General features: G+C 31.5%; 2 protein-coding genes across 3 annotated transcripts in view; both read right to left on the bottom strand.

Moving 5' to 3' along the window:
- The window catches only part of LOC143058894 (prolow-density lipoprotein receptor-related protein 1-like), a 93,139-nt gene extending 91,964 nt beyond the window's left edge, over positions 1–1,175 (bottom strand). Inside the window, exons 1-2 of the mRNA XM_076232372.1 lie at positions 1,160–1,175; positions 339–452 (exon numbers count right to left, since the gene is read on the bottom strand). The gene's annotated coding sequence lies outside the window, so the exon portion shown is untranslated. The remainder of the gene's footprint in view (positions 1–338; positions 453–1,159) is intronic.
- A 1,527-nt stretch (positions 1,176–2,702) lies between these two features.
- The window catches only part of LOC143058895 (low-density lipoprotein receptor-related protein 1B-like), a 64,831-nt gene continuing 44,519 nt past the window's right edge, over positions 2,703–23,014 (bottom strand). The window contains exons 5-14 of one of the 2 annotated variants that reach the window (XM_076232373.1): positions 21,002–21,043; positions 14,560–14,709; positions 13,485–13,658; positions 11,488–11,613; positions 10,886–11,037; positions 9,813–9,912; positions 8,605–8,767; positions 7,509–7,740; positions 3,271–3,472; positions 2,703–2,890 (exon numbers count right to left, since the gene is read on the bottom strand). In XM_076232373.1, the coding sequence (XP_076088488.1) occupies positions 2,718–2,890; positions 3,271–3,472; positions 7,509–7,740; positions 8,605–8,767; positions 9,813–9,912; positions 10,886–11,037; positions 11,488–11,613; positions 13,485–13,658; positions 14,560–14,709; positions 21,002–21,043 (1,514 nt within the window). In that variant the 3' untranslated portion in view covers positions 2,703–2,717. The remainder of the gene's footprint in view (positions 2,891–3,270; positions 3,473–7,508; positions 7,741–8,604; positions 8,768–9,812; positions 9,913–10,885; positions 11,038–11,487; positions 11,614–13,484; positions 13,659–14,559; positions 14,710–21,001; positions 21,044–23,014) is intronic. The other variant, XM_076232374.1, reaches the window with a different exon arrangement.

The raw sequence follows: 23,014 nt of genomic DNA, 5'->3' as shown, positions 1-23,014 counted from the left end.
CAGATACAACCTAATCCAGTGTGTATTAGTGTGGATTCATTTATTTTGCATGGGTATCATTTTTTGTTAAATTCAGGAAAAAACAAACCTGTGTCTTCGTTGATACCTGATTTCGTAGTTTAGACAAAATCTGCAAACAATGTTATATTTACTTTTATAAATTGTTATTTGGATGGAGAGTTGTCTCATTTGCACTCACACCACATCTTCCTATATCTATTATAGAAAATTTGTAAACATTTAAATTCTCCATGGTTTCCCAGTACCAGCAAAATCCACAGAAATTGGTACCCACGAATAATAATGAATCCACAGTAATATAAACTGTCCCCACATACCACAATAAGCCTCATCTCCATCCCCGTCACAGTCTCCCTGTCCATCACACCACCAACTCTTAGGTATACATCTCCCTCCTGGGCAACGAACTTGTTCCTCAGAACAATTCTCAGCTGCAATAAAACATACAAGAAATTATTTCACTTAAGATTAAGTTACATCTCCCTCCTGGACAACGTACTTGTTCCTAAGAACAATTCTCAGCTGCAATAAAGCTTACAAGTAAGAACCCCTTATTAAATCTATTTAATGTAAAAATACAATTATTAAAGAAAAGGGTCAAGTTAAGTAAAAAAAAAAAAACTCAGTGCAAAACTAAATTTGATTTATTATATTACAAAAACATTTATATTTCTGGATGATCAATATTTTTTCAGTCATGTCAGTTCTTATCTTGTTTATCACTGTCAAATATATTTTATTTCTTACTAGATCCTTAAGGATTATATCAAAGTCAATGCAACCTTGAATTATCTACAAAGAATATGCCGTCAATGATAAAAACTTAGTGTGAAAATAACTTCATCTTGAACAATTATTAATACATTAGTATTGCAGTTATGAAAAAGAATTGTATCAAAGCTTTTTTTTTAAAGTAACGGTCTGCTAAGAAATCATTACAAATGCTACATGCTTAATCCAATCTAATAAATAATTTAAAGCAGGTTCTATTTTGAAAGTTTTTCCTCTTCTTCTTTTTATGTATCATGTATAAATTTATATATGCATCAAATTTCCATAAAAAAATTGTTGTATTTATTGTTTAAGACAAAGTACATTTTTAGGGGGAGTAGTGTAGTAAATGTAAAAAACAACTTACAAACAATACAGCTTGGATCAGTTTTTCCTTTACAGTCTTTATCGTCTGAAATACACAAGTAAATCTATTTAGGTCAAAATTTATTTCTACAGTTCTGGTTTCTCAACAATCAAACCCCTAAATCCATTATGAGGTATTAATACTGATTTTTTTCCCATTAGTCTCCTTCATATAGACATGCTATTTGCATAATAGCAACTTTTGACTCTAGAAGACCAATTTTTTTTAACCAAGCAGCATTTAAACCAAAACTCCATTAAACAAGAATGTGTCTATAGTATATGGATGCCCCAACTCACACTATCATTTTCTATGTTTGGCGGACGGTGTAATTGGGGCAAAAACTCTAAAATTACAAAGATCATATCATAGGAAACATGTGTACTAAGTTTCAAGTTGATTAGACTTTGATTCAGCAAAAACTACTATGACCAAAAACTTTACACTGATTGATTGATTGTTGGTTGCTAAATGTCCAGTGGCAAATATTTCATGCATGTTCAGGACGAGTTTACACTGAAGCGGGACAAACGAACAGACTAAAGAACAAACAAAAAAACTAAAGAATCAGACACACATATCAAACAAGAATGTGTCCATAGTACACGGATGCCCCACCCACTATCATTTTCTATGTTCAGTGCACCGTGAAATTGGGGTCAAAACTTTAATTTGGAATTAAAATTAGAAAGATCATATCATAGGAAACATGTGTACTAAGTTTCAAGTTGATGTAACTTTAACTTCATCAAAAACTACCTTGACCAAAAACTTTAACCTGAACTTTGCACTATCATTTTCTATGTTTAGTGGACCATGAAATTGGGGTCAAAACTATAATTTGGCATTAAAATTAGAAAGATCATACCATGGGGAACATGTGTATTAAGTTTCAAGTTGATTGGACTTCAGCTTCATCAAAACAACCTGGACCAAAAACTTTAACCGGACGGACAAACGGAGGCACAGACCAGAAAACATAATGCCCCTCTACCATAGTAGGTGGGGCATAAAAATCGAAATGCCCCTAGGTGGGACACTAAAATACTTAGTATTTTCATTAAATAAACATTGAAAATTTAACTACATAATCATATTAGAGGGCAGTACCAAATTATAAGCATGGTTTCGTTGATGAGTTTTTACAGACAATATACAATTGCATTTGGTCATCTTTGCCAATTAGTCCACCAAAAAAATCTTTTTCTCATTGTTGAAGGCTATAGGGTTGCCAATAAATGCCTACATCCACTTTATTTGAACTTTAGTTGATAGTTAACTCATTGGCAATCATACCTCATCTCCATATTTTCATATTGCTTAATATAAAAGGATATAGGAAGATGTGGTGTGAGTGCCAATGAGACAACTCTCCATCCAAATAACAATTTTAAAAAAGTAAACCATTATAGGTCAATATTTGGCCTTCAACACGGAGCCTTGGCTAACACCGAACAACAAGCTATAAAGGGCCCCAAAATTACTAGTTTAAACCATTTAAACGGAAAATCCAACAGTCTAATCTATATAAAATAAAAAAACGAGAAACACATATAAATTACATAAACAAACGACAACTACTGTACATCAAAGACTTACATATGCATTTTTCTTTGTCATCCATTTTGTATCCTGCTTCACATAAACATTTGGCTGACACAACATCCTTGTTCCAATCCAAGACACACAGATGATCACATGCAGTTGTTAAACATGGGTTTGTTATTCCCCCTTGAAAAAAAAGAACATTAATAATTATTTAATTGAGTATTAAAGTGAAAAAATTGTAAGGCTTCTGCAGAACACAGTGTGTAGCCTACTTTTGCTGTTAGTTAAGCAGGCTCAACAATAAAAAATATTAAAAATGTTCTCTAGATACTATCTTTTAATTGTAAGACTTGTCTAAGTTTGGTAAAAATCCTGGATTGTTTATGAATCTAATAAATGTTTTAAAAACTTTAACTGCAGACTGTTATTAGACTTTAACTGCAGAATTTAATGTTAACCGGAGGAAAAACTAAGTCCAATTATAAGTAATATATTGAAAACAGGAAATTTTTTTTTACAATTAACAGAAATATTTCCCTCTAAACAGTATTATAATATCTTACTTGGTAAATCTGGTTGCCTTTGACGATGATATACATGAACTTGATGTGGTTGTTCAAGGTCATTCCTTATCTCCATAGCAGCAACAGAGTAGTCATAGCGATGGATTTTAACAAGTCGTTTTGGCTCATCAAGAGTTGTCACATAGAGGTAGTTTTCTAGTAGTGATATGCTTGATAAATCATGAATTCTATCTTCAAATTTCTGAAATCAAAAATGGACAAATACAATACATTTATAGCTTTCACAAGTCTACCTTCCAGAATTTTGTGTAATTTAACACTTTACTTAGTAACCTAGTAGTCTTAATAACTGGCACTTTCAAACCTGTTTTACCTGCAACATGCTTTATATGCTTGTCCAAAGACAGATGACTGATATTGTTCTGAAAATGTCATACTATTAGGGTAGCTATAAATCTTTTCAATAATATAGCATCTATGAATAATCAAGATGCTTCTCAAATATTTCTTTACATTATATTATCCCATGACTCTTAATTAACAAGAGAAAAAGACAAATAATTTAAATAAAATTTTGTATCTGAGTGTTGTCAAAGTGTCAATTCTGAACAGAGTTTTTAAAAATCTTAAAGAAATAACTTTGTATTCAGTTAAATTCAAATATGATAAAGATAAATATAAAAGATGCCTTAAAAATATTTAAGATTGTTGTAAATACTTGCAGAGATTGTTGAAAATTCAAAATTTTACTATCACTACTTTTCAGGGGGAAACAACTCTCATATAAGGTCTAAATATAAGATTTAGTGGTTATCTTACTAGTGATCCAGTAAGAAAGCTGAGTTTTTTTCTCATGTATGACTGAAAGTGAGGTTATGGATATATGTCAATGTGACAGCAACCCAAGGATTACTGCTTAGCATTCTTTTTTGGCATGAGTGTGCATAAATGTTGTATAACAAATAAAATGTATAGACTAACACCTTATAAATACAAATTAATACCATTTTAATTTGTACACAAAGTGACTCCTTATCTGTAAAAACTATGTCAGCAAGGTTTGATAAATATAGATTCTACCACTGCATCGAGTGGGATACGATATTTATCCACTCGAGACAGTTAAATTTTCAAATTTAAAACGTGAGCCTCGCTGATATTTAATGTTCTCGCTATTCAAAATTTAACTGTCGAGAGTGGATAAATATCGTATTACACAAGATTTGGTGGTGGAATCTGTTTCTCTAATGATTTTCAAACAATATGCAGACAAACTTATTCCTTCTTTACAAATGATCTGCAAAAAGATGTGTTCTTGCTATGTGAAGTCATTAGGCATGGTCTCCTTTTTTGATGCCTTCACAATAGGAAATTCAGAGGAAAGCAAGAAAATTTGACATAAAAATCAGATTAAAACCAATGATGAACTGAGATCAGACGAACCACAGGTTAGTTAATTTTTTTTATACAATTAGTGCAGAAAGGGATAAATTCACATGAATTAGAGAAAACCTGATATAGTCACATCTTTTTGAGGTTTAATTTTTTAAGCAGTTATATTTTAAATTTAAATATTCTCAAATATCTTATCAAACTTGATGTTGCAGTCAACTTTAGAACAACTCATACACTCAGTTTAAAAATACAATTAAAAGTTCATTTATTATCATATTGATTAAGATGATTACATGAAAACAAATTTACGGCTGCCATGAATTATTTCAATTTGAATGGGGAAAATTCAGTCATTTTGTTAGCGGTAAAAGCCCTTTATATACGATACTGTTTTGGCTGTTCCGTTTTACCCCAGTAGGATAATATTATTAATATCATATAATTCAATAATTTATCTTTTTTAAATGGCATTTTTTACCTACATATGTTCTTCTTATGTAATTTTATTGCATTTTGAAGCTCTCCGGTTTTTACATTTGTTTTTTGTTTACTAAACGTACATATGACATCACCCTTGTTTCAACCAAAGATGTGTGTTATTTATATAATAGAACCTAACATAAAAGACATTATAAGACCAGAAATAAAGTGTCCATCTTTCTTTATCCTTTAACTATTGTTAATTATTTTAAGCATCTTAGTATAATCAAAATGCTCTTCATAAATAAGGTTTAATTTCGTTACTTGAAAGCTTCAAATTAGAATCGTATCAGCCAAGTGTAAAAGAAAAGAACAATTTAAATAAATTTTTGAAGATACATTTTCTAAAGTATTAATTGTTTTGGAAGTTTTTAAAATTCTAAAAAATGAACATTTGTATTTAGTTAAATATAAATATAATAAGCTTTTTTCAGTAAAACTGATATAAAATATCAAACATTGTTTTAAATACTCAGGTTGATTGGTGAAAATGCAAAATATTCCATCCATTACTTTTCAGGGGAAATAACTCCTATAAAAGGTTGTGTACCAATTTTTTTTAAATATTAATGTATGGTGCAGAAGTTTTGGGGTATGAGAAAAATGATGTTATTGAATCATTGCACTTAGAATTTTGTAAATATATAATGAAAGTTAAAAAATGTACACCTAATTGCATTGAATAGGGAGAACTAGGTAGAGTACCAATGTCTGTTAATATTAAGGCAAGAATGGTTGGTTTTTGGAAACTTTTGTGCCAGTGTATTGTCACTAGCAAAAAAGAGAAAATTTCTAGTACATTGTATGAAATGCTATATAAACTTGATTCTGGTAATGTATACCACTCTAAGTGGTTGAATTGTGTAAAAGATATAATATCTGAATGTGGTTTTATTAATGTCTGGAAAAATCAATATATAGATACAAACTGTCAGTTGTCTAAAAATATGAAACAGTATTACCACAATTTGTTTGTAAATGAATGGAAGGCTCAGATATTTAATACGTCAAAATGTTTAAATTATAGAATGTACAAGTCTGAGTTTGGTTTTGAAGATTATTTCACTACATTGCCTTTTGATCTAAGAATTAAATTGTGTAAACAGTCTGCACGGTTAGCCACTAGTCCGATGCCCCAGACTAGTAAAATTTCATTCGGGCTAGTAAATTTTTGCAAAACTTTGTTTGGACCAATAAGAAAAATGTCAGAATATAGGTCTTCGGACTAGTAGTTAAAAAGGTTTTTGGTGCAGACTGCTGTAAATAAAGGTGCAGTAGTCATAGGTTACCTATTGAATGTGGTAGATTTTATAGCATTGATAGATCAGAACAAATATGTGATTTATGTAACAGAAATGTGCTAGGTGCACTTGCAAAAAATGTGTGTGTCCCAAAGGCCTGATAGTACCACCTTAGCATTATGAGAGGAAGTTTTAAAGATATGTTAAATTTGAAATGTTAAAGAAAACATTGTCAACCAAAGATGTTTGTTATTCATACAATAGAACTTGATATAAAGAATTTATAAGAACGACAATCTCTCTTTACTTTTGAACTATTTTAAACTAATATAAGCATTTTAGTATAGTCAAAATGCTCTTCATAAATAAGGTTTAATTCCATTACGTGAACGCTTCAAATTCGGATAATATCAGCCTTGCCAAAAAAATAGGCAATTTAAATAAAATTTTGAAGATACATTTTCTTAAGTATTAATTGTTTGGGAAGTTTTTAAAATTCTAAAAATAGAACATTTGTATTTAGTAAAATATAAATATAACAAATCTTTTTTAGTAAAACTGATAAATAATATTAAACATTGTTTTAATTAGTCAGGTTGATTGGTGAAAATGCAAAATATTCCATCAAGTACTTTTCAGGGGAAATAACTCCTATAAAAGGTTGTGTACCAATTTAAAAAAAAAAAGGTTTTTTGGTTATCTTGTAAATCAAACCAAGTTATACAGTAGCAAAAAATAAGGGTTTTTGTTTCAAGTTCTGATGTTTTATAAATGAAAGAAGAATTTGTTTATTTGTTTATCATGTTGATCCCACAGGCCTGATAGTACCACCTTGGCATTATGAGATGAAATGATTAATGGGAAAGATTTTCATTTATAAAATTTTCTTGAATTTTTTAAGGAAATTTCTTATAATCTGCAGCTTATTTTTATTTTCCCCATTATTTCTTTATTCTTTATATCTAAGCATCCCAATATTATCTTTTATGTTTTTCCACTCTTTTTCTCAGTTCTTCCCCGATTTTTCATTTTTGATCCATTTTCTGAACTCTTGGACCATTACTCTCCATTCTGTAAATCCACCCTTTTATAATTTTTTTACTTGACTGATATCTGAAATGAATATCTATCATGACACGAAGATTTGTGAAATATGCCTACCCTGACTCGTAGATTTGTGAATATCTTATATCTCATCATCCCATCATAGTTCATTCTATAAATAACATCTTGTTCCACTACGTAGACGTGCTGGTTGGCATAATCTATAGTCATACTGGTCACTTTAACTAGTTTACTATCAGCTATTGTAGTTTGATTACTTCCGTCTAATTTTGTTCTAATAATCGTAGAACTGCCAAGGCTGTCATCATATTGGGCATAAAATATGAATCTAAAAATAGAAAATGATCTTTGTTAATGTGAATTTATTATTATTTGTTGGATACCAAATTTCATGGATTTCATAGGTACAGTCAAATAAAAATCTAAATGTTCAATAAATTAAAAAAAAAATCTATAGTCTTGTGTGCAATTTGTTAGTTCTATGCATTTAATTTTTTTTTTAATTTAATTTTAATGACATAAAATTTCATTTAGTTCTTTTTATTTTGCCACAGAGATAAGTTTTGCCTATTGTAAGTTTGATAATACAATGCTAAATGAAATCAAAATGGCAGCACTTCAATAAACTATGCAAAAAATTTTGTTAAGGTGCCAGCTGAAGCGTGACTCCAGGTGCAGGATTTTCTTGCTGTGTTGAAAATCCATCGGTGTCCTTTCATTTTGCCACAGAGATAAGTTTTGCCTATTAATATTGTAAGTTTAATAATTAAATGCTAAATGAAATCAAAATGGCAGCACTTCAATAAATCATCTATGCAAAACATTTTAGGGGCCAGCTGAAGCTGCCTTTCCGTTCTCAATTTATATTTTTAACTCTGCAAATTAATTAGGGAATGACTGTAATATATTTTCTGCTTATTTGAAATAACATCAAAAATGTGGTGCACACCGAATAACTCGTTTGCACCACATTTTATATGTTATTTCGAATAGGCAGAAAAAATATTACAGTCATTTCTTATAATTTAATTCTAATTTCCATTTTAAGTCGGAGTAATTCATGAAAAAAAAATGATCATGTCATGGTCACATGACAAAGTTATGTCAATGAGCTGATTAACAAAACAATGTCAGCCAATCCAAAATCAAAAATTAAATCATTTTAGGAGAGACACAATTTTAATCAACTCACCCCTGTGTAGGATCTATTACCATGGCTGCTGGTTTGTCAGAACTAGTTTGGATGATACTACGACAGAATCGAGATGCAGAGTTACACAAAATGATCTGTTCATTGACGGTATCCATAAAATACCAGTTCCCAGTTATCCAGTCTTTTGCTATCTGCTTTACCACTGTGTGATAGAAATTTTAAAGTTTACATATACTGTATACAACATTTTTGACAGAATGTGCTCTCCATGAATTACCTAAGAATCAACTAAAATTTGTATTATACGAAAAATAATGAATTTTTTTTTTAACACAAAATGAGGTTGCTGGTTTTCTAATTTTAAATTATCATACATTATGTCATGTTTGGGCCTTTATATCTTGCAATGAAATATGGGTTTTGCTCAATTCTAAGGACCCTATATATATTATAGTGACCTATAATTATTGCTAACATATACGTTATTTGGTCTCTGCTGGAGAGTTGTCTCATTGGCAATCATACCACATCTTTTTATTCTTATTTAGATGGGTCTTTTGGAGACAAAATTTGAATCCTGGTATCTTTGATGAGGTTATTTATCTTTTTTATATTATATTTTATGAGGTCTAGGATAGTAGGAATCATTGTTTTCATGTCTGCTTGTCACTACATTAATCTGTCCATTATTTATCTGGTTGAATTTTTATTTTACAATAGATTATCTTGGAGCAGTTGCAACTTAGTTTTCAGTTTTATTATGATCCTTTAAAATTTATATCAAGGGTTTTGAACCAGATTTCATGTATACTAAACAAGATTTTGTAAATGTTCAACAAAATAAAATTTTTCTATAGGCTTGTATGCAGACTTTGACAAAACCATAAAATCAAATCCAGTTTGCCATCAATGAAAATAAATGAAACCATAGTTAACAGATTATCATTTAACTATAACAGCGAAACCTTTTCTAAACAAAAACTTTCATAAACCGAAAACCAGTCCAAACCAATTTTCTGCAGGATTTGTTGCTTGGCTGTGTGGATGCAGTAGAATGTGCCCCAGTGCTTGTAATGTACGTGCTCTTATATTTTACAATTTTCTTATATCTGTGTTCTTAAATCCAGTCATATCAAATTTTGTGTTGTGAAACTAATTAAACCAAACATCTGCTAAAACCTAACAAAATATTAAATCCTGAAGAAGTTTGGTTTAGAAAGGTTTCACTGTATCTGGTTTTGACTTACTTCCATATGGTACTTCTGTGGTGTCCATTGTTGTGATAACTTGAGTGTGCAGGTTAGCACATCTCATTTGATAATTAATGGTGGTTATATCTAAAGCAAGCTGAAAAATAACACATAATATGATCTTTGTGAAATATATTTATCAGTAAAGGCTGTGCATTTATTTATTTCAATAAAAACTTAAAACACTTTTGAGAGAATTGATAAAGCATATTGACATAGTTCAAAGATACATAAATAGACCTTTAGATGTTGTTTTTTTTTTTTCATTCATACCAGTGAATAAAAGGTCTAGTCAATTAAGATATGTGGTTAGGCCTAAAATAAAACATTGTTTGTTTCCCCAATCCCGACCAACCCTGCAAAAATGGTGCTACTCATAAAATTGTCAAAACTAAGTCAAATATTATTTTATTCATTTTGGATTATCAGGTTTGCCACTTGTCTGATAATGTTCAAGCTTTTTGGAAAAATAAAATTATTTTCCTACCTACCTACCCACACCTGGCTTGACAGGGTTGGGATTGGGGAAACAAACAATATATTAATTTAGGCCTGAGTGCACCCTCACAAGGGGGGGGGGTTAAAACTCACAACCTCAAAGTTGACTGACTAGTGATTACAGTAGTAACTTCTTAGACCACTCGGCCATTGAGGCTACCCTCGGAGTCCAAGGTTGTACTTTGACCTATAATTATTATCTCTTTAAACATCAGGCCCGAAGCCAGGAATTTCCAAGGGGGGGTTCGTTGGACTCATGAACTCGACTTTAACAGTCACAATTTGAACAAAATGTTGACTTTAACAGTGTTTATTTGATTTCAAGGGGGGGGGGGGGGGGGGTTCGTCTGGCTACGGGTATAAACATAGTGATTTGGATGGATTGTTGTCTTATTGTATTGGTACTCATACCACATCTTCTTATTTATTCTTATGTTCACAAGGCTCATCCTGTCACATTGTTCACATTAGTAAAAGCATTTGCATAAAAATCAGTACACATATATAAGTATGAATTTAGTACAACAAAAATTGTCTGATGACAGAAATTCTTTATTCAAATCAATTTTTACCCAACAGGCCTCTTGTTTCCGATGATCAAAATCAACAGCCACTATATTTTCTCCTGGAAATACAGGTAATCGTCCTCTCGATCCATTCATTTGTAACTGTTTCATACCTCTAAAATCTGCTATCAGTAAGGTAGGTACCAGTCCACTGGGCTCTGTTAAATAAAGATCATGTTACATAAAACTTAATTAAAATTAGTTTTAGGCAACTGCACAAAAACATATTGATTATATTTTTCATAAGATCTGATAACTGTAAACCTTGAGATAAAATTTTACTTAATTTTTAATGCCTAATGTCCAGTGGCAAAAGTTTCATGAATATTTAGAACGACAACAAATTAACAATTAAGTGGCGGTCTATAAGAATCAGTCAAGTATGGAAAATTTTCAAAACACGGCAGGAAAGACCCACTGAACTAACCCTCCTATCTCTTAGTTACCCTCATTGAGAGTTAGAAATGGTAGGTATTTTGTTTCTTCGTATCAAGTTATTTGAGAAATGTTTAGATAATTTTGGTTTGAATGAAATCAAATTACAGTTATTTTCCCATAATTTTTAATTTCTGGTGCATATCTTAAAAAGGCTACATATGAGTTCATACCATTTAACGCATGACACTGTCCAATTTTATCTTGTTTGTAACCACTGGTACAGCTACACAAGTAGGCGTCATTTTTATGTTGACATCCTTGGTCACAATAGCCAGGATAGTCACATTCATTGAAATCTAAAAATAGAATAACTTGTTCATTAACAAGCAAATACATTACTATTCATGGGATACCAATCATGTAGATTTTGTGGGTAAGGGACGACATCAAAAGTTCAATGTAGGATAAAAAACTTAATTCACATAGTTTTTTCACTGACCCCCCCACCCCCCCTCTTAACTTAATTTGGGAAAAATTGATTTACCAATAGGGATATATGTGAAAATCGATTTTAGATATACAAAACTTGCAGAATTTCAACCCCCCCACCCCCAAACTATTTGATTTAAGTTTTTTATCCTACATCGATCTTTTGATGTCGTCCCTAAAAATTAACAGGTTTGTATTAACATGAGCAACAGGACGGGTGCTACATGTGGAGCAGGATCTACCTACCCTTCTGGAGCACCTGAGATAACCCAAAGTTTTAAGTGGTGTTTTTTATTGTTCGGTCTTTAGTTTTCCTGTTGTGTTTTGTGTACTATTGTTTGTCTGTTGGTCCTTTTCTTTTTTAGCCAGGCCTCACGGTCAAAAAACTTTCGAGCATGATTTTTGTACTCAGACTCGAAAATCAACCAATCAAATTGCTGGATTTCATGTTTCGAGCATGATTTTTGTGCTCAGAGCACTGAGCAAAGTTTTATGCCTTCAATGCCAGGTGTTTGTTGTCAGTTTATTTTATTACTTATGTATTTGAATGTCCCTCTGGTATCTATAGCCTCTCTTTTTAACCACTTAATTAAATGTTCAAAGAAGTACAAATGTTCTTTAGGCTTGTATGTACATTTAAATTATGCAGACTTCAACGAAACAACAAAAATAAACCCCCTCCATGCACCCCCACCCGCAATCCACTAAAAAATGTTAAAAAGAAAATCTATGAATCAACTCTGCTATAGAGATTTGCATTTAGAACAAACAGTTTTTAAAAATATTTAATATTGCTTTTAGGATTTGGTTTTTACTTATACTTTAATTCATGATTTGTCTGAGGACACAATAGGATGTTTCGTATCTCTTATAAAGTACAAATCTCCCACACAATAGATACATCTTAGTTCAATTGATTATAAATAGAAATTTGAGATTACTTCAATTATAAATAGAAATTGGAGATTCCTTTTCTGTTTAGCTTTAAGCAGCAATTTATCTGCAATTAATTCATTCGTAATCTAGATTCTTATTTTTTTTATCTGGATGTAAAAGAATGTGATTTAAGAAAGTGATTCAAAGAACCAAAATAATGTTTGATATAAACAAAGCATTTTTTCTCCATTTTCAAAAATTACCTTTAATTACAAATAAATGGAATAAATTATAAAACAAGCATAAAATGTAAAAATTTGTTTTTTAAAGCTCATAAAAAAATATCCTACATTTGCTCAGTAAATTCAAAACAAAAATGCAAGTTTAATTTTAATGCAAATAATGCGACAGAATGTGTATCTCTATAATAAGAACTTGCATTCTTATATCTGATGCATATAACCATACCCGTAGCCAGGTGGTGTTCGACCTTTGTCCGAACCCCCCCTTGAAAACAAATAATGATTGTTAAAGTCAACGTTCTGTTCAAATTGTGACTGTTAAAGTAGAGTTTTTGAGGCCAGACCCCCCTTTGGAAATTCCTGGATACGGGCCTGATAACTGCGTGCAGAATTTCAGGAAATCGCAATAATTAATCTTGCATTTTAGTCTATTCTAAAATTCGCAATAACATTTACAGGCAATAATTTCTAAATAGACCGTATTTCATTCATAACTATCTAGGTAAGCAACAGAACAAGATATTTTCATTGTAAATGTATAAATTGGTCCAAATACCATATCCAAAGTTCCTAGATTTCAGATATACATTTTAGAACTTTTGATAATTGTCTCCCCTTACCAACACATGTAGAATTTTGTACTTCTTTAGAGTCTTCACAGAAACACACTGGAACAGGATGTCCATTCTTGGGAACAACTTGGCAGCATTTTGTTGATGGCTGATCATATTCATAAGATGATTGACTAATTTGGCAGTCGGAACAATTTAACTTATCACAGGGATTTGGTTTGACTGAAAAGACAAATAAAATGAAAATAACTCAAATAATTTTGTGCAACCGAAGTGCTTGCACTTAACATCATCTGGAATGTTTACACTTAAATATTTGAAATGTTAGGGACGTTTCAAAATAATAATTCAGAGCAATGTTACCAACCGGGACATACACAGACATCATGTCATCATGCATGTATCTTAATATTTAAAAATTATCTGATTTCAGATATACCGGAACAAATTGTAACATATGTTAATAACTGGTGTATCTCGACTTTATTACAGAGTCTATCCAAATTATTTTTGCAGAGAAATCCGCTTCAAAGTAGTTTTGAGGTGAGCGAGTTTTTTTGGCTCTGTGTTGAATGCCTCACTGTGACTTTGAGATGAAGAACTGCAAATCCTTTGTTCATACCTGCCAACTTTTCAAAATGCCCATGGGGGTTTTGCATGCAAGATGGCTGTCATAGTCCTAAAAACCTTCTAGGGGGCCTGGAAATACATTTTAATGTTGTTTTGTGGCTTCTTCATTCTTTTAAAAGACAAATGTCATTGTAAAATTAATTGTTTTGTTTAAATTGTGGACAAAATTGATCTTTCAAAATTTCAATTTGGGAGCCTCCATGGGGGAAATCCCCCGCAAATAGTGACAGTTGGCAGGTATGGTTGTTTTTTCTATAGTATATATCTGTGCTGATGGGTTGAAGTGTTTTTTTATCAATAGGGTCTTTTGGAGCTATTCGTAACTATATGACACTCTTATTTCCACATGCCTTTTTTTAAGAACTTGCCATTCAAAGGACTTAAAATTCTTCCTCCCTTTATGAATAGGACAGTCCACTATAAAAACTTACTTTGTGTACAAAATGATCCTTAATTTCCTTTATGAATAGGACAGTCCACTATAACAACTTACTTTGTGTACAAAATGATCCTTCGTCCCCTTTATGAATGGGACAGTCGTTATATCTATCACAGAATTTATAAACTGGAATGCATACTTCTTCTTGTGGACACCGCATATGATTTGGTTGACATGGCAACAGATCCTGGACATTATGGAGTACTGTATAAATAAAAATATGAATATCAAGTTAAGACAGACCAATAAAAAATATAAAACATAAAAAAAAGTATACTTTAAATTCAGAAATACATGCAATGTTTTTATTATTGTGAAAAAATGCGACAGCAGAGGCAGATATAGGGGGGGAGGGCCCCTTTTTGGGGAAAAATTTGGTTGCTTATATAGGGAATCACTGAAGCGTGACTGGAGCGGGCCCCCTCTTAGGCAGTCAGTGGGCCCCCACTTATGAAAAATTTCTGGATCCGCCACTGGACAGGGTTATATTTTCAATTATCAAAACTTGCATTTTTTTGAAATTTTCTATATGATTTAAACTGGATTTTTTTTTAATATCACAAAAATTAAAATCGCATTTTAATCTGAAATGACATCTATATAGTCACAATAAAAAATGCAAGCAATTATTTCTGAATTTACAGTATTTCTTTGAAAAAAATGCACTCTTTCCATCATATAAAACCTGCTATATGAGAGCACTGGGATAGCAGATGTTACATTTGTACATCATGTGACATTTTTGTATGCATATATATAACTGATTTTTCACATAGAATTCAGCAAATGAATTAATGTTAATGATGATGAATGGCTGTTTAAAGTCAAGTGACAAAGTGGAAGACAAGAACAGTGTGAATATCTACTCTGCTTTGGAGTAAGGCAACTTATTAGCCTGATTTTTAATGTGCAAGTTCACAAGGTAACAAGATATAGGTGGTGTGGTGAGAGTGCCAATGAGACAACTTAATCCATCCAAATATTACAATTTAAACAAAGTAAACCATAATAGGTCAATGTACAACCTTCAACACGGCGCCTTGGCTCACACCAAACAACAAGCTATAAAGGGCCCCAAAATTACTAGTGTAAAACCATTCAAACGGGAAAACCAACGGTCTAATCTATTTAAAATTAAAAAACGAGAAACGAGAAACACTTATAAATTACACAAACAGTCTGCTTAAATATAGACTACACTTTTCTATTTTGACCTAGTCACTCAAAGGAGTATGTTCGATAAGGTCCTATAATGGCCCACTATTTTAGCGTGATTTTCAAATTCGGATTTATTTACCAATATGACGATAAATTATAGCTAATATATTGACTAGATAGGAAATAAGACATTTTATTAAAAATTTTACGTTTCTGCGTTTCATTGTGACGTCACAAGTTGTACTCATATTGATTTTTCACGAAAAAATCAATGAAAATGGGTAAATTTCCATAGATTATTGGACAGGAAACATAGAGCGCATACGTCGACAACAAAGATATTTTAAAATAATGTTTGTGAAGACATTTCATATGTCTTATTTGAATATTAAGCTTGTCGACGCTTGCGCTCTATGTTACCTGGTCGTTTATTTGGTTGAAATCCAGCTGATTTTGTCAAAGGAGTAGGTCCGGTAAGGACCGATTTTGGCCTCAAATTTCAGGTTCATCTGACGAAAGATTTTGACCACTTTTTTAACACTTAAGTGTCTATTTTATTTGAATCAAATAGTTTATGTGAAAGATTTTAATTCATTTAGTCATTAAAAACTATCCGATTCAAGCTCAAATATGAAAAATCTACCAAATATGCCGAAAAATGTCACTTTTCAGATGGTTTTTGTCAAAAAATGAAAGTGGCCGCATCCCTGTTCATCCTCAACCTTTATATATGTTATTTATTATCATAAAATACAACTTACATTTCAATATAAAGGATGAACACGAATGCGGCCACTTTCGTTTTACACGAAAACCGTCTAAAATTTAACTAAAAAGCCAGAATTGTGAAGATTTCAGTAATTTGGCCTGACTTAATGGTGCAAGTATCCGATATATGTGCATTGTATTGTCAAAAACAGACCATATTTATGTAGCAGAAGCATTCTTCTGTGTAATAAATAACTAAAAGTTTACATTTTAACAATTTTGTAAAACTGTTATATTTTGGGGCCGAAAAGGGGTCTTACTGGACCTACTCCTTTCACAAAAATCCCATATCTTTACCTTTTTGGGATGTAAAAATCAACGTGTTAAAATTAAACTTTGACAAAAACAGTTCTGTTTAACTTTCTCACGTGTCTTTAAGGCAACTTAAAACATTTATTGACTTGTAACTTTGAACTTTATAATTGGGGCCAAATATGGCCCTTACCGAACTTACTCCTTTAATTCCAACTGAAAGTATTTTCCTTCAAACATGATTGGAGTAGTACAAGTTGTTTGACTATGAACTAAGGCATTATAAAATTGATGAAGCTTTGTTAACAATACTAACACTACAACTGGCTTGTTAACAGCAAAAGATTTTATAATAATTTATATTACTTTCTATACAATATGGGTTCTGCCTACTGTTGAAGTCAGAACAGTGTTCCATAGTTGCTTACATCCTGGACATTTGGTCTATCTTGGACAATTAGTCTGTCTGTCTCTGTTGGAAAGCCATCTCATTGGCCTTTAAACCACAGCTTAGTTTAATGGACAAATTGTTGAAACAGCACAGGAAAAGATTTTAAAATTACTTTAGTAAAACTTTTATGCATTTGTTATGTAATATGCACCTAAATGACATGTAAGGTTGAATAATGATACAATTATTACTTTTTATATGTCACAGTAATTTATATGTTATATCATATCACTATAACATCTCTGTAATACATGACAGATTTCTCTGATCTATGAGATAAAGGAAAATAATATTGCAGCATCTATTATTAATGTCAATAGACAATTATTTAGAATTGACCTATTATTACAGGTCAGTGCAGTTGTTACTTTCCATTTTACACACTGCTAATTTCAAACAATTAGATGCTCTTACTAGATTAAGTTTTTATTGTCAAAGCAAAATTTGTGAATACACTGAGATAATTTGACAGCATTTAGTTTAGATTTATGTCAATAGATAATTATCTAGTGTTTACCTATTAAATTACAGGTCGGTGCAATTGTAACCTTACATGTTACACTCTGTCAGGGCTTATTACAAACACTAAAAAAGATTCCCTTACAACATAAAATATCAAATACAATCGATTACCTATGTCAACAGACAATTTTCTACTATTGACATATTATTACAGGTTGGTGCCATTGCAATCTTTCTTGTTACACATTGATAGGACTAACTGCAAACACTTAGAAAGATGAGCTAGATATATTCCTTTACAATATCAACATGTCATGTGATTTTAAATGTTCAAATTTGAATTCATAGCATCTAGTCTAGACTAAATAGTATCTAGTTTTGACCTACAATTACAGATGAGTGCAATTCCAACCTCCCATGTTGCACACTATACAGTCTAATTTCAAAGTTCATAGCATCGAATTTAGACTTATGTCAACAAAAAATTATCTTGTGTTGACCTATTGTTACAGGTTGGTGTAATTTCAACCTTTAATGTTACACACTATAGAAAATTCCCTTATAACATGAACTTATGATTATAAAATGTAAAATCAAAGTTCATAGCATCTGATTTTGACTAAATACATCAACAAACAATTATCTAGTTATGACCTATTATTACAGATGAATGCAGTTGTAACCTTCCATCTTACACACTGTTAGGTATAATTTTAAACGATTAGAAAGTTACCTAACAGGATCAACTTGTGACTGTAAAATGTTGGATCTACTTTCACAGTATCTAGTTAAGTCTTATGTCACCAGACAATTATCTTGTATCAAACTATTTTTACAGGTCATGGCAACTAATTTATATGTTATATAATATCACTGTATAAATACATGACAAATTTGTCTGATCTATGAGATAAAATAAAATAATAGAACAGCATTTATTACTTATGTCAATAGACAACTATCCAGTATTGACCTATCGTTACAGGTCAGTGCAATTTCAACCTTCCATATTACACACTATATAGTCTAATAGCAAACACTAAGACAGTTCCCTTACTGTTATGAGGTCAACATGGTATGGGCTTTAATCATTGTTGAAGGCCATACAGTGAATTTAAACTGTTGATTTCAATGTCATTTGGTCTCTTGTGAAGAGTACTAGTTGTCTCATTGGCAATCATACCAAATTTATTTAATTTTGTGTGATTTTAAAATGTGAATCTCTTGTTTTGCCTTATGTCAATAGACAATTATCTTGTGTTTAATTTATCACTACAGATGAGGGCAATTACAACCTTTAACATTACAAATATCAGGGCTTATAAGACTTAGACGATTAACTAGAGTGTAAGACGGCATGCACAAAGTTGACGGCAACTGTAAAATGCGCTTTTTAAATAGTTCTATACAACCATGTTTGAAATATTTTTGAATAAAAATAAGAATAAGAATTTTTTTATGATAAAATAATAAATGCATACCATTAAAATCCACATTAAAAGTAAAGTAAATTAAAATTTAATCTATAAAGTATGAAACGGACATATAGAAAACGGCAAAAATACGGTGTAACTTGTAACATTTAATAAGCATAAATTAGAGTTTTTGACCTAAAACTTATACAAATTCAACATATTTTCCTGCATTTTCGTATTGCAGAATTGTTCGGATATTGAACTCGGACATCACACGAAATTCATCGCAAAAAAAATCAAAAACGATCATGGTATATTAGTTTGGAACTATCTTCGATATGTGTAAGAAGTAGTAATTTGGAAGGACTAATAATCGAAATGGAAGAATCAGCAAGAAAAATATGTAATTGCAATCTTTTTATTTCAAAATGACTTGGTATTCAAAATGTGCATAACCAGAGGTTTAAGATAATCTGCAAAATATGAATGATTCAATAGTCTCGACTGAACACCTGAATATTTTTAATGTCCAGCTATAATGTTACAACCTAAAGAAATGACGTGTTAACGCTATTTTCTGAAAAGGTTTACGACATAGTCGCTAATCATTCCCATTGCACTGCTTTTAGCATACATTTATTTTTATTTCCAGAATGTGCATTTGCTGCACTTTTTTGTTGAAAGAAAAAAGAAATATGTTGAACGTAAATATTTAAAGTTATGTGATAAACTAAGTGTCCAGTGTTTTTGTTACACGCTTGTTTTCTGGAAGGAAATGCCAACGTCGTAAATGGTTTTAGTAATTTGAAGACGTTACGTTTGTGGACTCAGCTTTGTGCACGCCGTCTAAGTCTTCAAAAATATTTGAGCATCGGATTCCATGAATATGTCATGGTGTCAAGATTCATATAAATTATTTTCTGAAAATCCTTGTACATCTTTTGATATCAATGAAGTGGCTATTACATAACATTTTTTAGATATCTTATCACATTCCAGTATCAGCTGTGTCTTTTCAAGTGATTGTGTCAAAAAACCAATGATTAGTTTAAACATATTTATTTATAGTGGATTGGGAAACAAGTTTTGCAACTTATATTTATCCCTTTCCACTTTGCGGGTGCAAGTGCTGCCTTGTAGCAACATTAGCCTACTCTTTTTCCAAATCTACAAGGGTGTCTTTAACGTGCAAGAGATATGGCTTTCTCTTAACATGGGGTCAGCCATTTATCGTCCCATTCCAACGGACTATCAAAGTTTCCTCAAGACCATACTTGCAGATGGTGTCAAAGGAGAGCCGAAATTGAGTTCCTGAAATTTTCATCCCTAACGGGAATCGAAACCAGGAACCTTTGTGTTAGTAGTCTGATGCACTAACCACTACACCACGGATCTACTATGATTAGACAACAGCCAGGAAATAAAAAGATTAAAAATGAAGTTTTAAAATCAACATTCATAATTAACTTTCTTAAACAGCTTAATAATTGGAGTTAAATCTACACACAGCATAATACCTTTGTTTCAAAATGGTTTTCCCATAATATCGCACATTTCTTCTAGATTTAGACTGATTGGCTGGAATAACATAAGTATTCCACAAAAAAAAAGAAATATCTACTTACTTTTCCTGGTACATTATTCTGTTATTCCTATTTAGTATGTTACCATGAGAGAATATTAAAACAATTATTCTCATTGAGGGCTTCGGATTTAGTTTTGGATATGTTATTTTTTAATTACGATACAGGTGCAATTAAATGTTAAGGGTAGGGAAATGTTAGATGTTTTCAGGATAAGGTGATGTGAGAAGTTTTAATCATAAGGTCTAACAATCTTATTAAGAATGAAAAAAAGGTACTAGTAATTAGATATAAACTGACATGCAAAATCTTCATCCGCTGAAATGCTTGTTATTTATTTGTTAGTAAGTGACGAATTCAGTTATCAATACAAATGAGTGTTATGAACATGTGACTATTATACTCACTGATGATTGGTCGAAATGAATGATCAAGGGAATTATCTAAATCTACACAACAAATAAATATGTTATAATATATATGTGTGACTGAGTGTTTCCATGACCCACAAGAAAATTAGAAGTACATTTGTTCCAGAATCTCATAATCAGGCCATTTTGTCAGATTTATAATGTGATTTTTCTTGATTATTTTTTCCACATTCTGTCCTCCTATTCTCATATAGAATAATAGCTTATATTTGGAATTTTATTTGGTATGAGCAACATAAACAGTAACACATGTCCAACAGGAAAATGCCTACCTTCACAAGATCTTGACAGTTCTAACCAGTTTGTGCTAAGGACTTAATTGCAACACTGTCACAGGTTAGGGGAGGGTTGAGGGTTCACACACATGTTTAACCCTGCCACATTCATTCTTTATGTGCCTGTCCCAAAGTCAGGAGCCTGTATTTCAGAGGTTGTCATTGATTCATTTTCGTCAAATTTGTATTTGTTACATGTATAAACAAGCAGTGAGTTTTCTCAATTGGGGTGCATTACGTTTGCGCGCATAACCATTACATTCGCGCGTAAAAATCATTACGTTTGCGCACAGCTTTTGGTTACAATTGCGCGCATTTATTTGACAGGTAAACTCAGGTAAGCTCATGTAATAATACTTATTTATTCATAAATTTATTCAATTATTTTAAAGTAAAAGTACCCTTTCCGTTAGTCTAAGTCACCTACTCACCCACGAGGAGGTAGAAGTGGGATCCAAGCAGAATAAGTCGGTTGCATTGTATCAATACGAAAATTTTTATATTCATCATATACTAATGATTTTCCCCCCGGTTTGCTATTAAAAAAACAACCTTCAACTGTTCGTGCCTTGACAAAACTTTACAAACTAACTTATTTTATTTACGAATTTAAAAGGGATAACTATTCCGGGTACTTGTTCACCCTGACAAATTTGCAATGAAGTTACATGTATGCTCTATGTTATAACGGCATTCATCAGGAACACTTTATATTTTGTCTTAGAATTCAATATAAACTATATATAATTAAAATATATTTTCAAAGTTAATGCTAGATTACCTTAGCCACATTTGGCACAACTTTTTGGAATTTGGGTCCTTAATGCTCTTCAACTTTGTATTTGTTTGGCTTTCTAACTGTTTTGATATGAGCGTCACTGATGAGTCTTATTTAGAAGAAACGCGGTTCTGGCGTATTAAATTATAATCCTTGTACCTTTGATAACTATTTTAGTCATATCCAATATGAAAATTATAGTTATTTATATTTTGACATTATTTATATTTCATTATATATATTCTCTTTTTTACCTGAGTTTACCTGTAAGATAAATGCATGAAAATGTAATCAAAAGCAGCGCGCAAACGTAAAACATTTTAATCCCAAAATGCGCGCAAACGTAATGGGCCCCTCAATTGAATTGTTTCATATTTTGATATTGGGGCCAACCATACGGAATAGGTTTTTCTAATATTTAAAGGACATAAAGTTTCCTATAATTGCTTAAATCCACTTCATTTGAACTTTGTTGGATAGCTGTTTCATTAAAATTCATACCACATCTCCTTATTTTTTTATATTAGTGGTGAATACATTTTAAACAGCACTCCAAATCAGATGAGATACTTATTAAACTATCAAATGATTGAAAAACTGGTTATGCAAATGAAAGAATAAGCATTAGTAACTGTAAATGATAATGTGCATACATAAAAATATCAAAACTACAAGTGAAACTGCGAGCTACTGCTCACTGATGATACCCCCGCCGCAAGTGGATAATATTAATAGTGTAAAAATATGCAAGTGTTCGGTAAACAGGAAGTTGTCGAGTGATGAATCTGAAAACGCATCACACGGTATAGCTGACTTATAAAAATCCTGAAACCAAATTTCAGAAATCCTTGTATTGTACATGTAGTTCCTGAGAAAAATGTGACGAAAATTTTTAACTTGGTTATCATGTGTAAAATCATACAAGTGTTCGGTAAA

Source organism: Mytilus galloprovincialis, chromosome 14 (genome assembly GCF_965363235.1).
Source record: "Mytilus galloprovincialis chromosome 14, xbMytGall1.hap1.1, whole genome shotgun sequence".
In the NCBI taxonomy this organism is placed as follows: Eukaryota; Metazoa; Mollusca; class Bivalvia; order Mytilida; family Mytilidae; genus Mytilus; species Mytilus galloprovincialis.
This window is presented reverse-complemented; position numbering and strand designations above follow the sequence as displayed.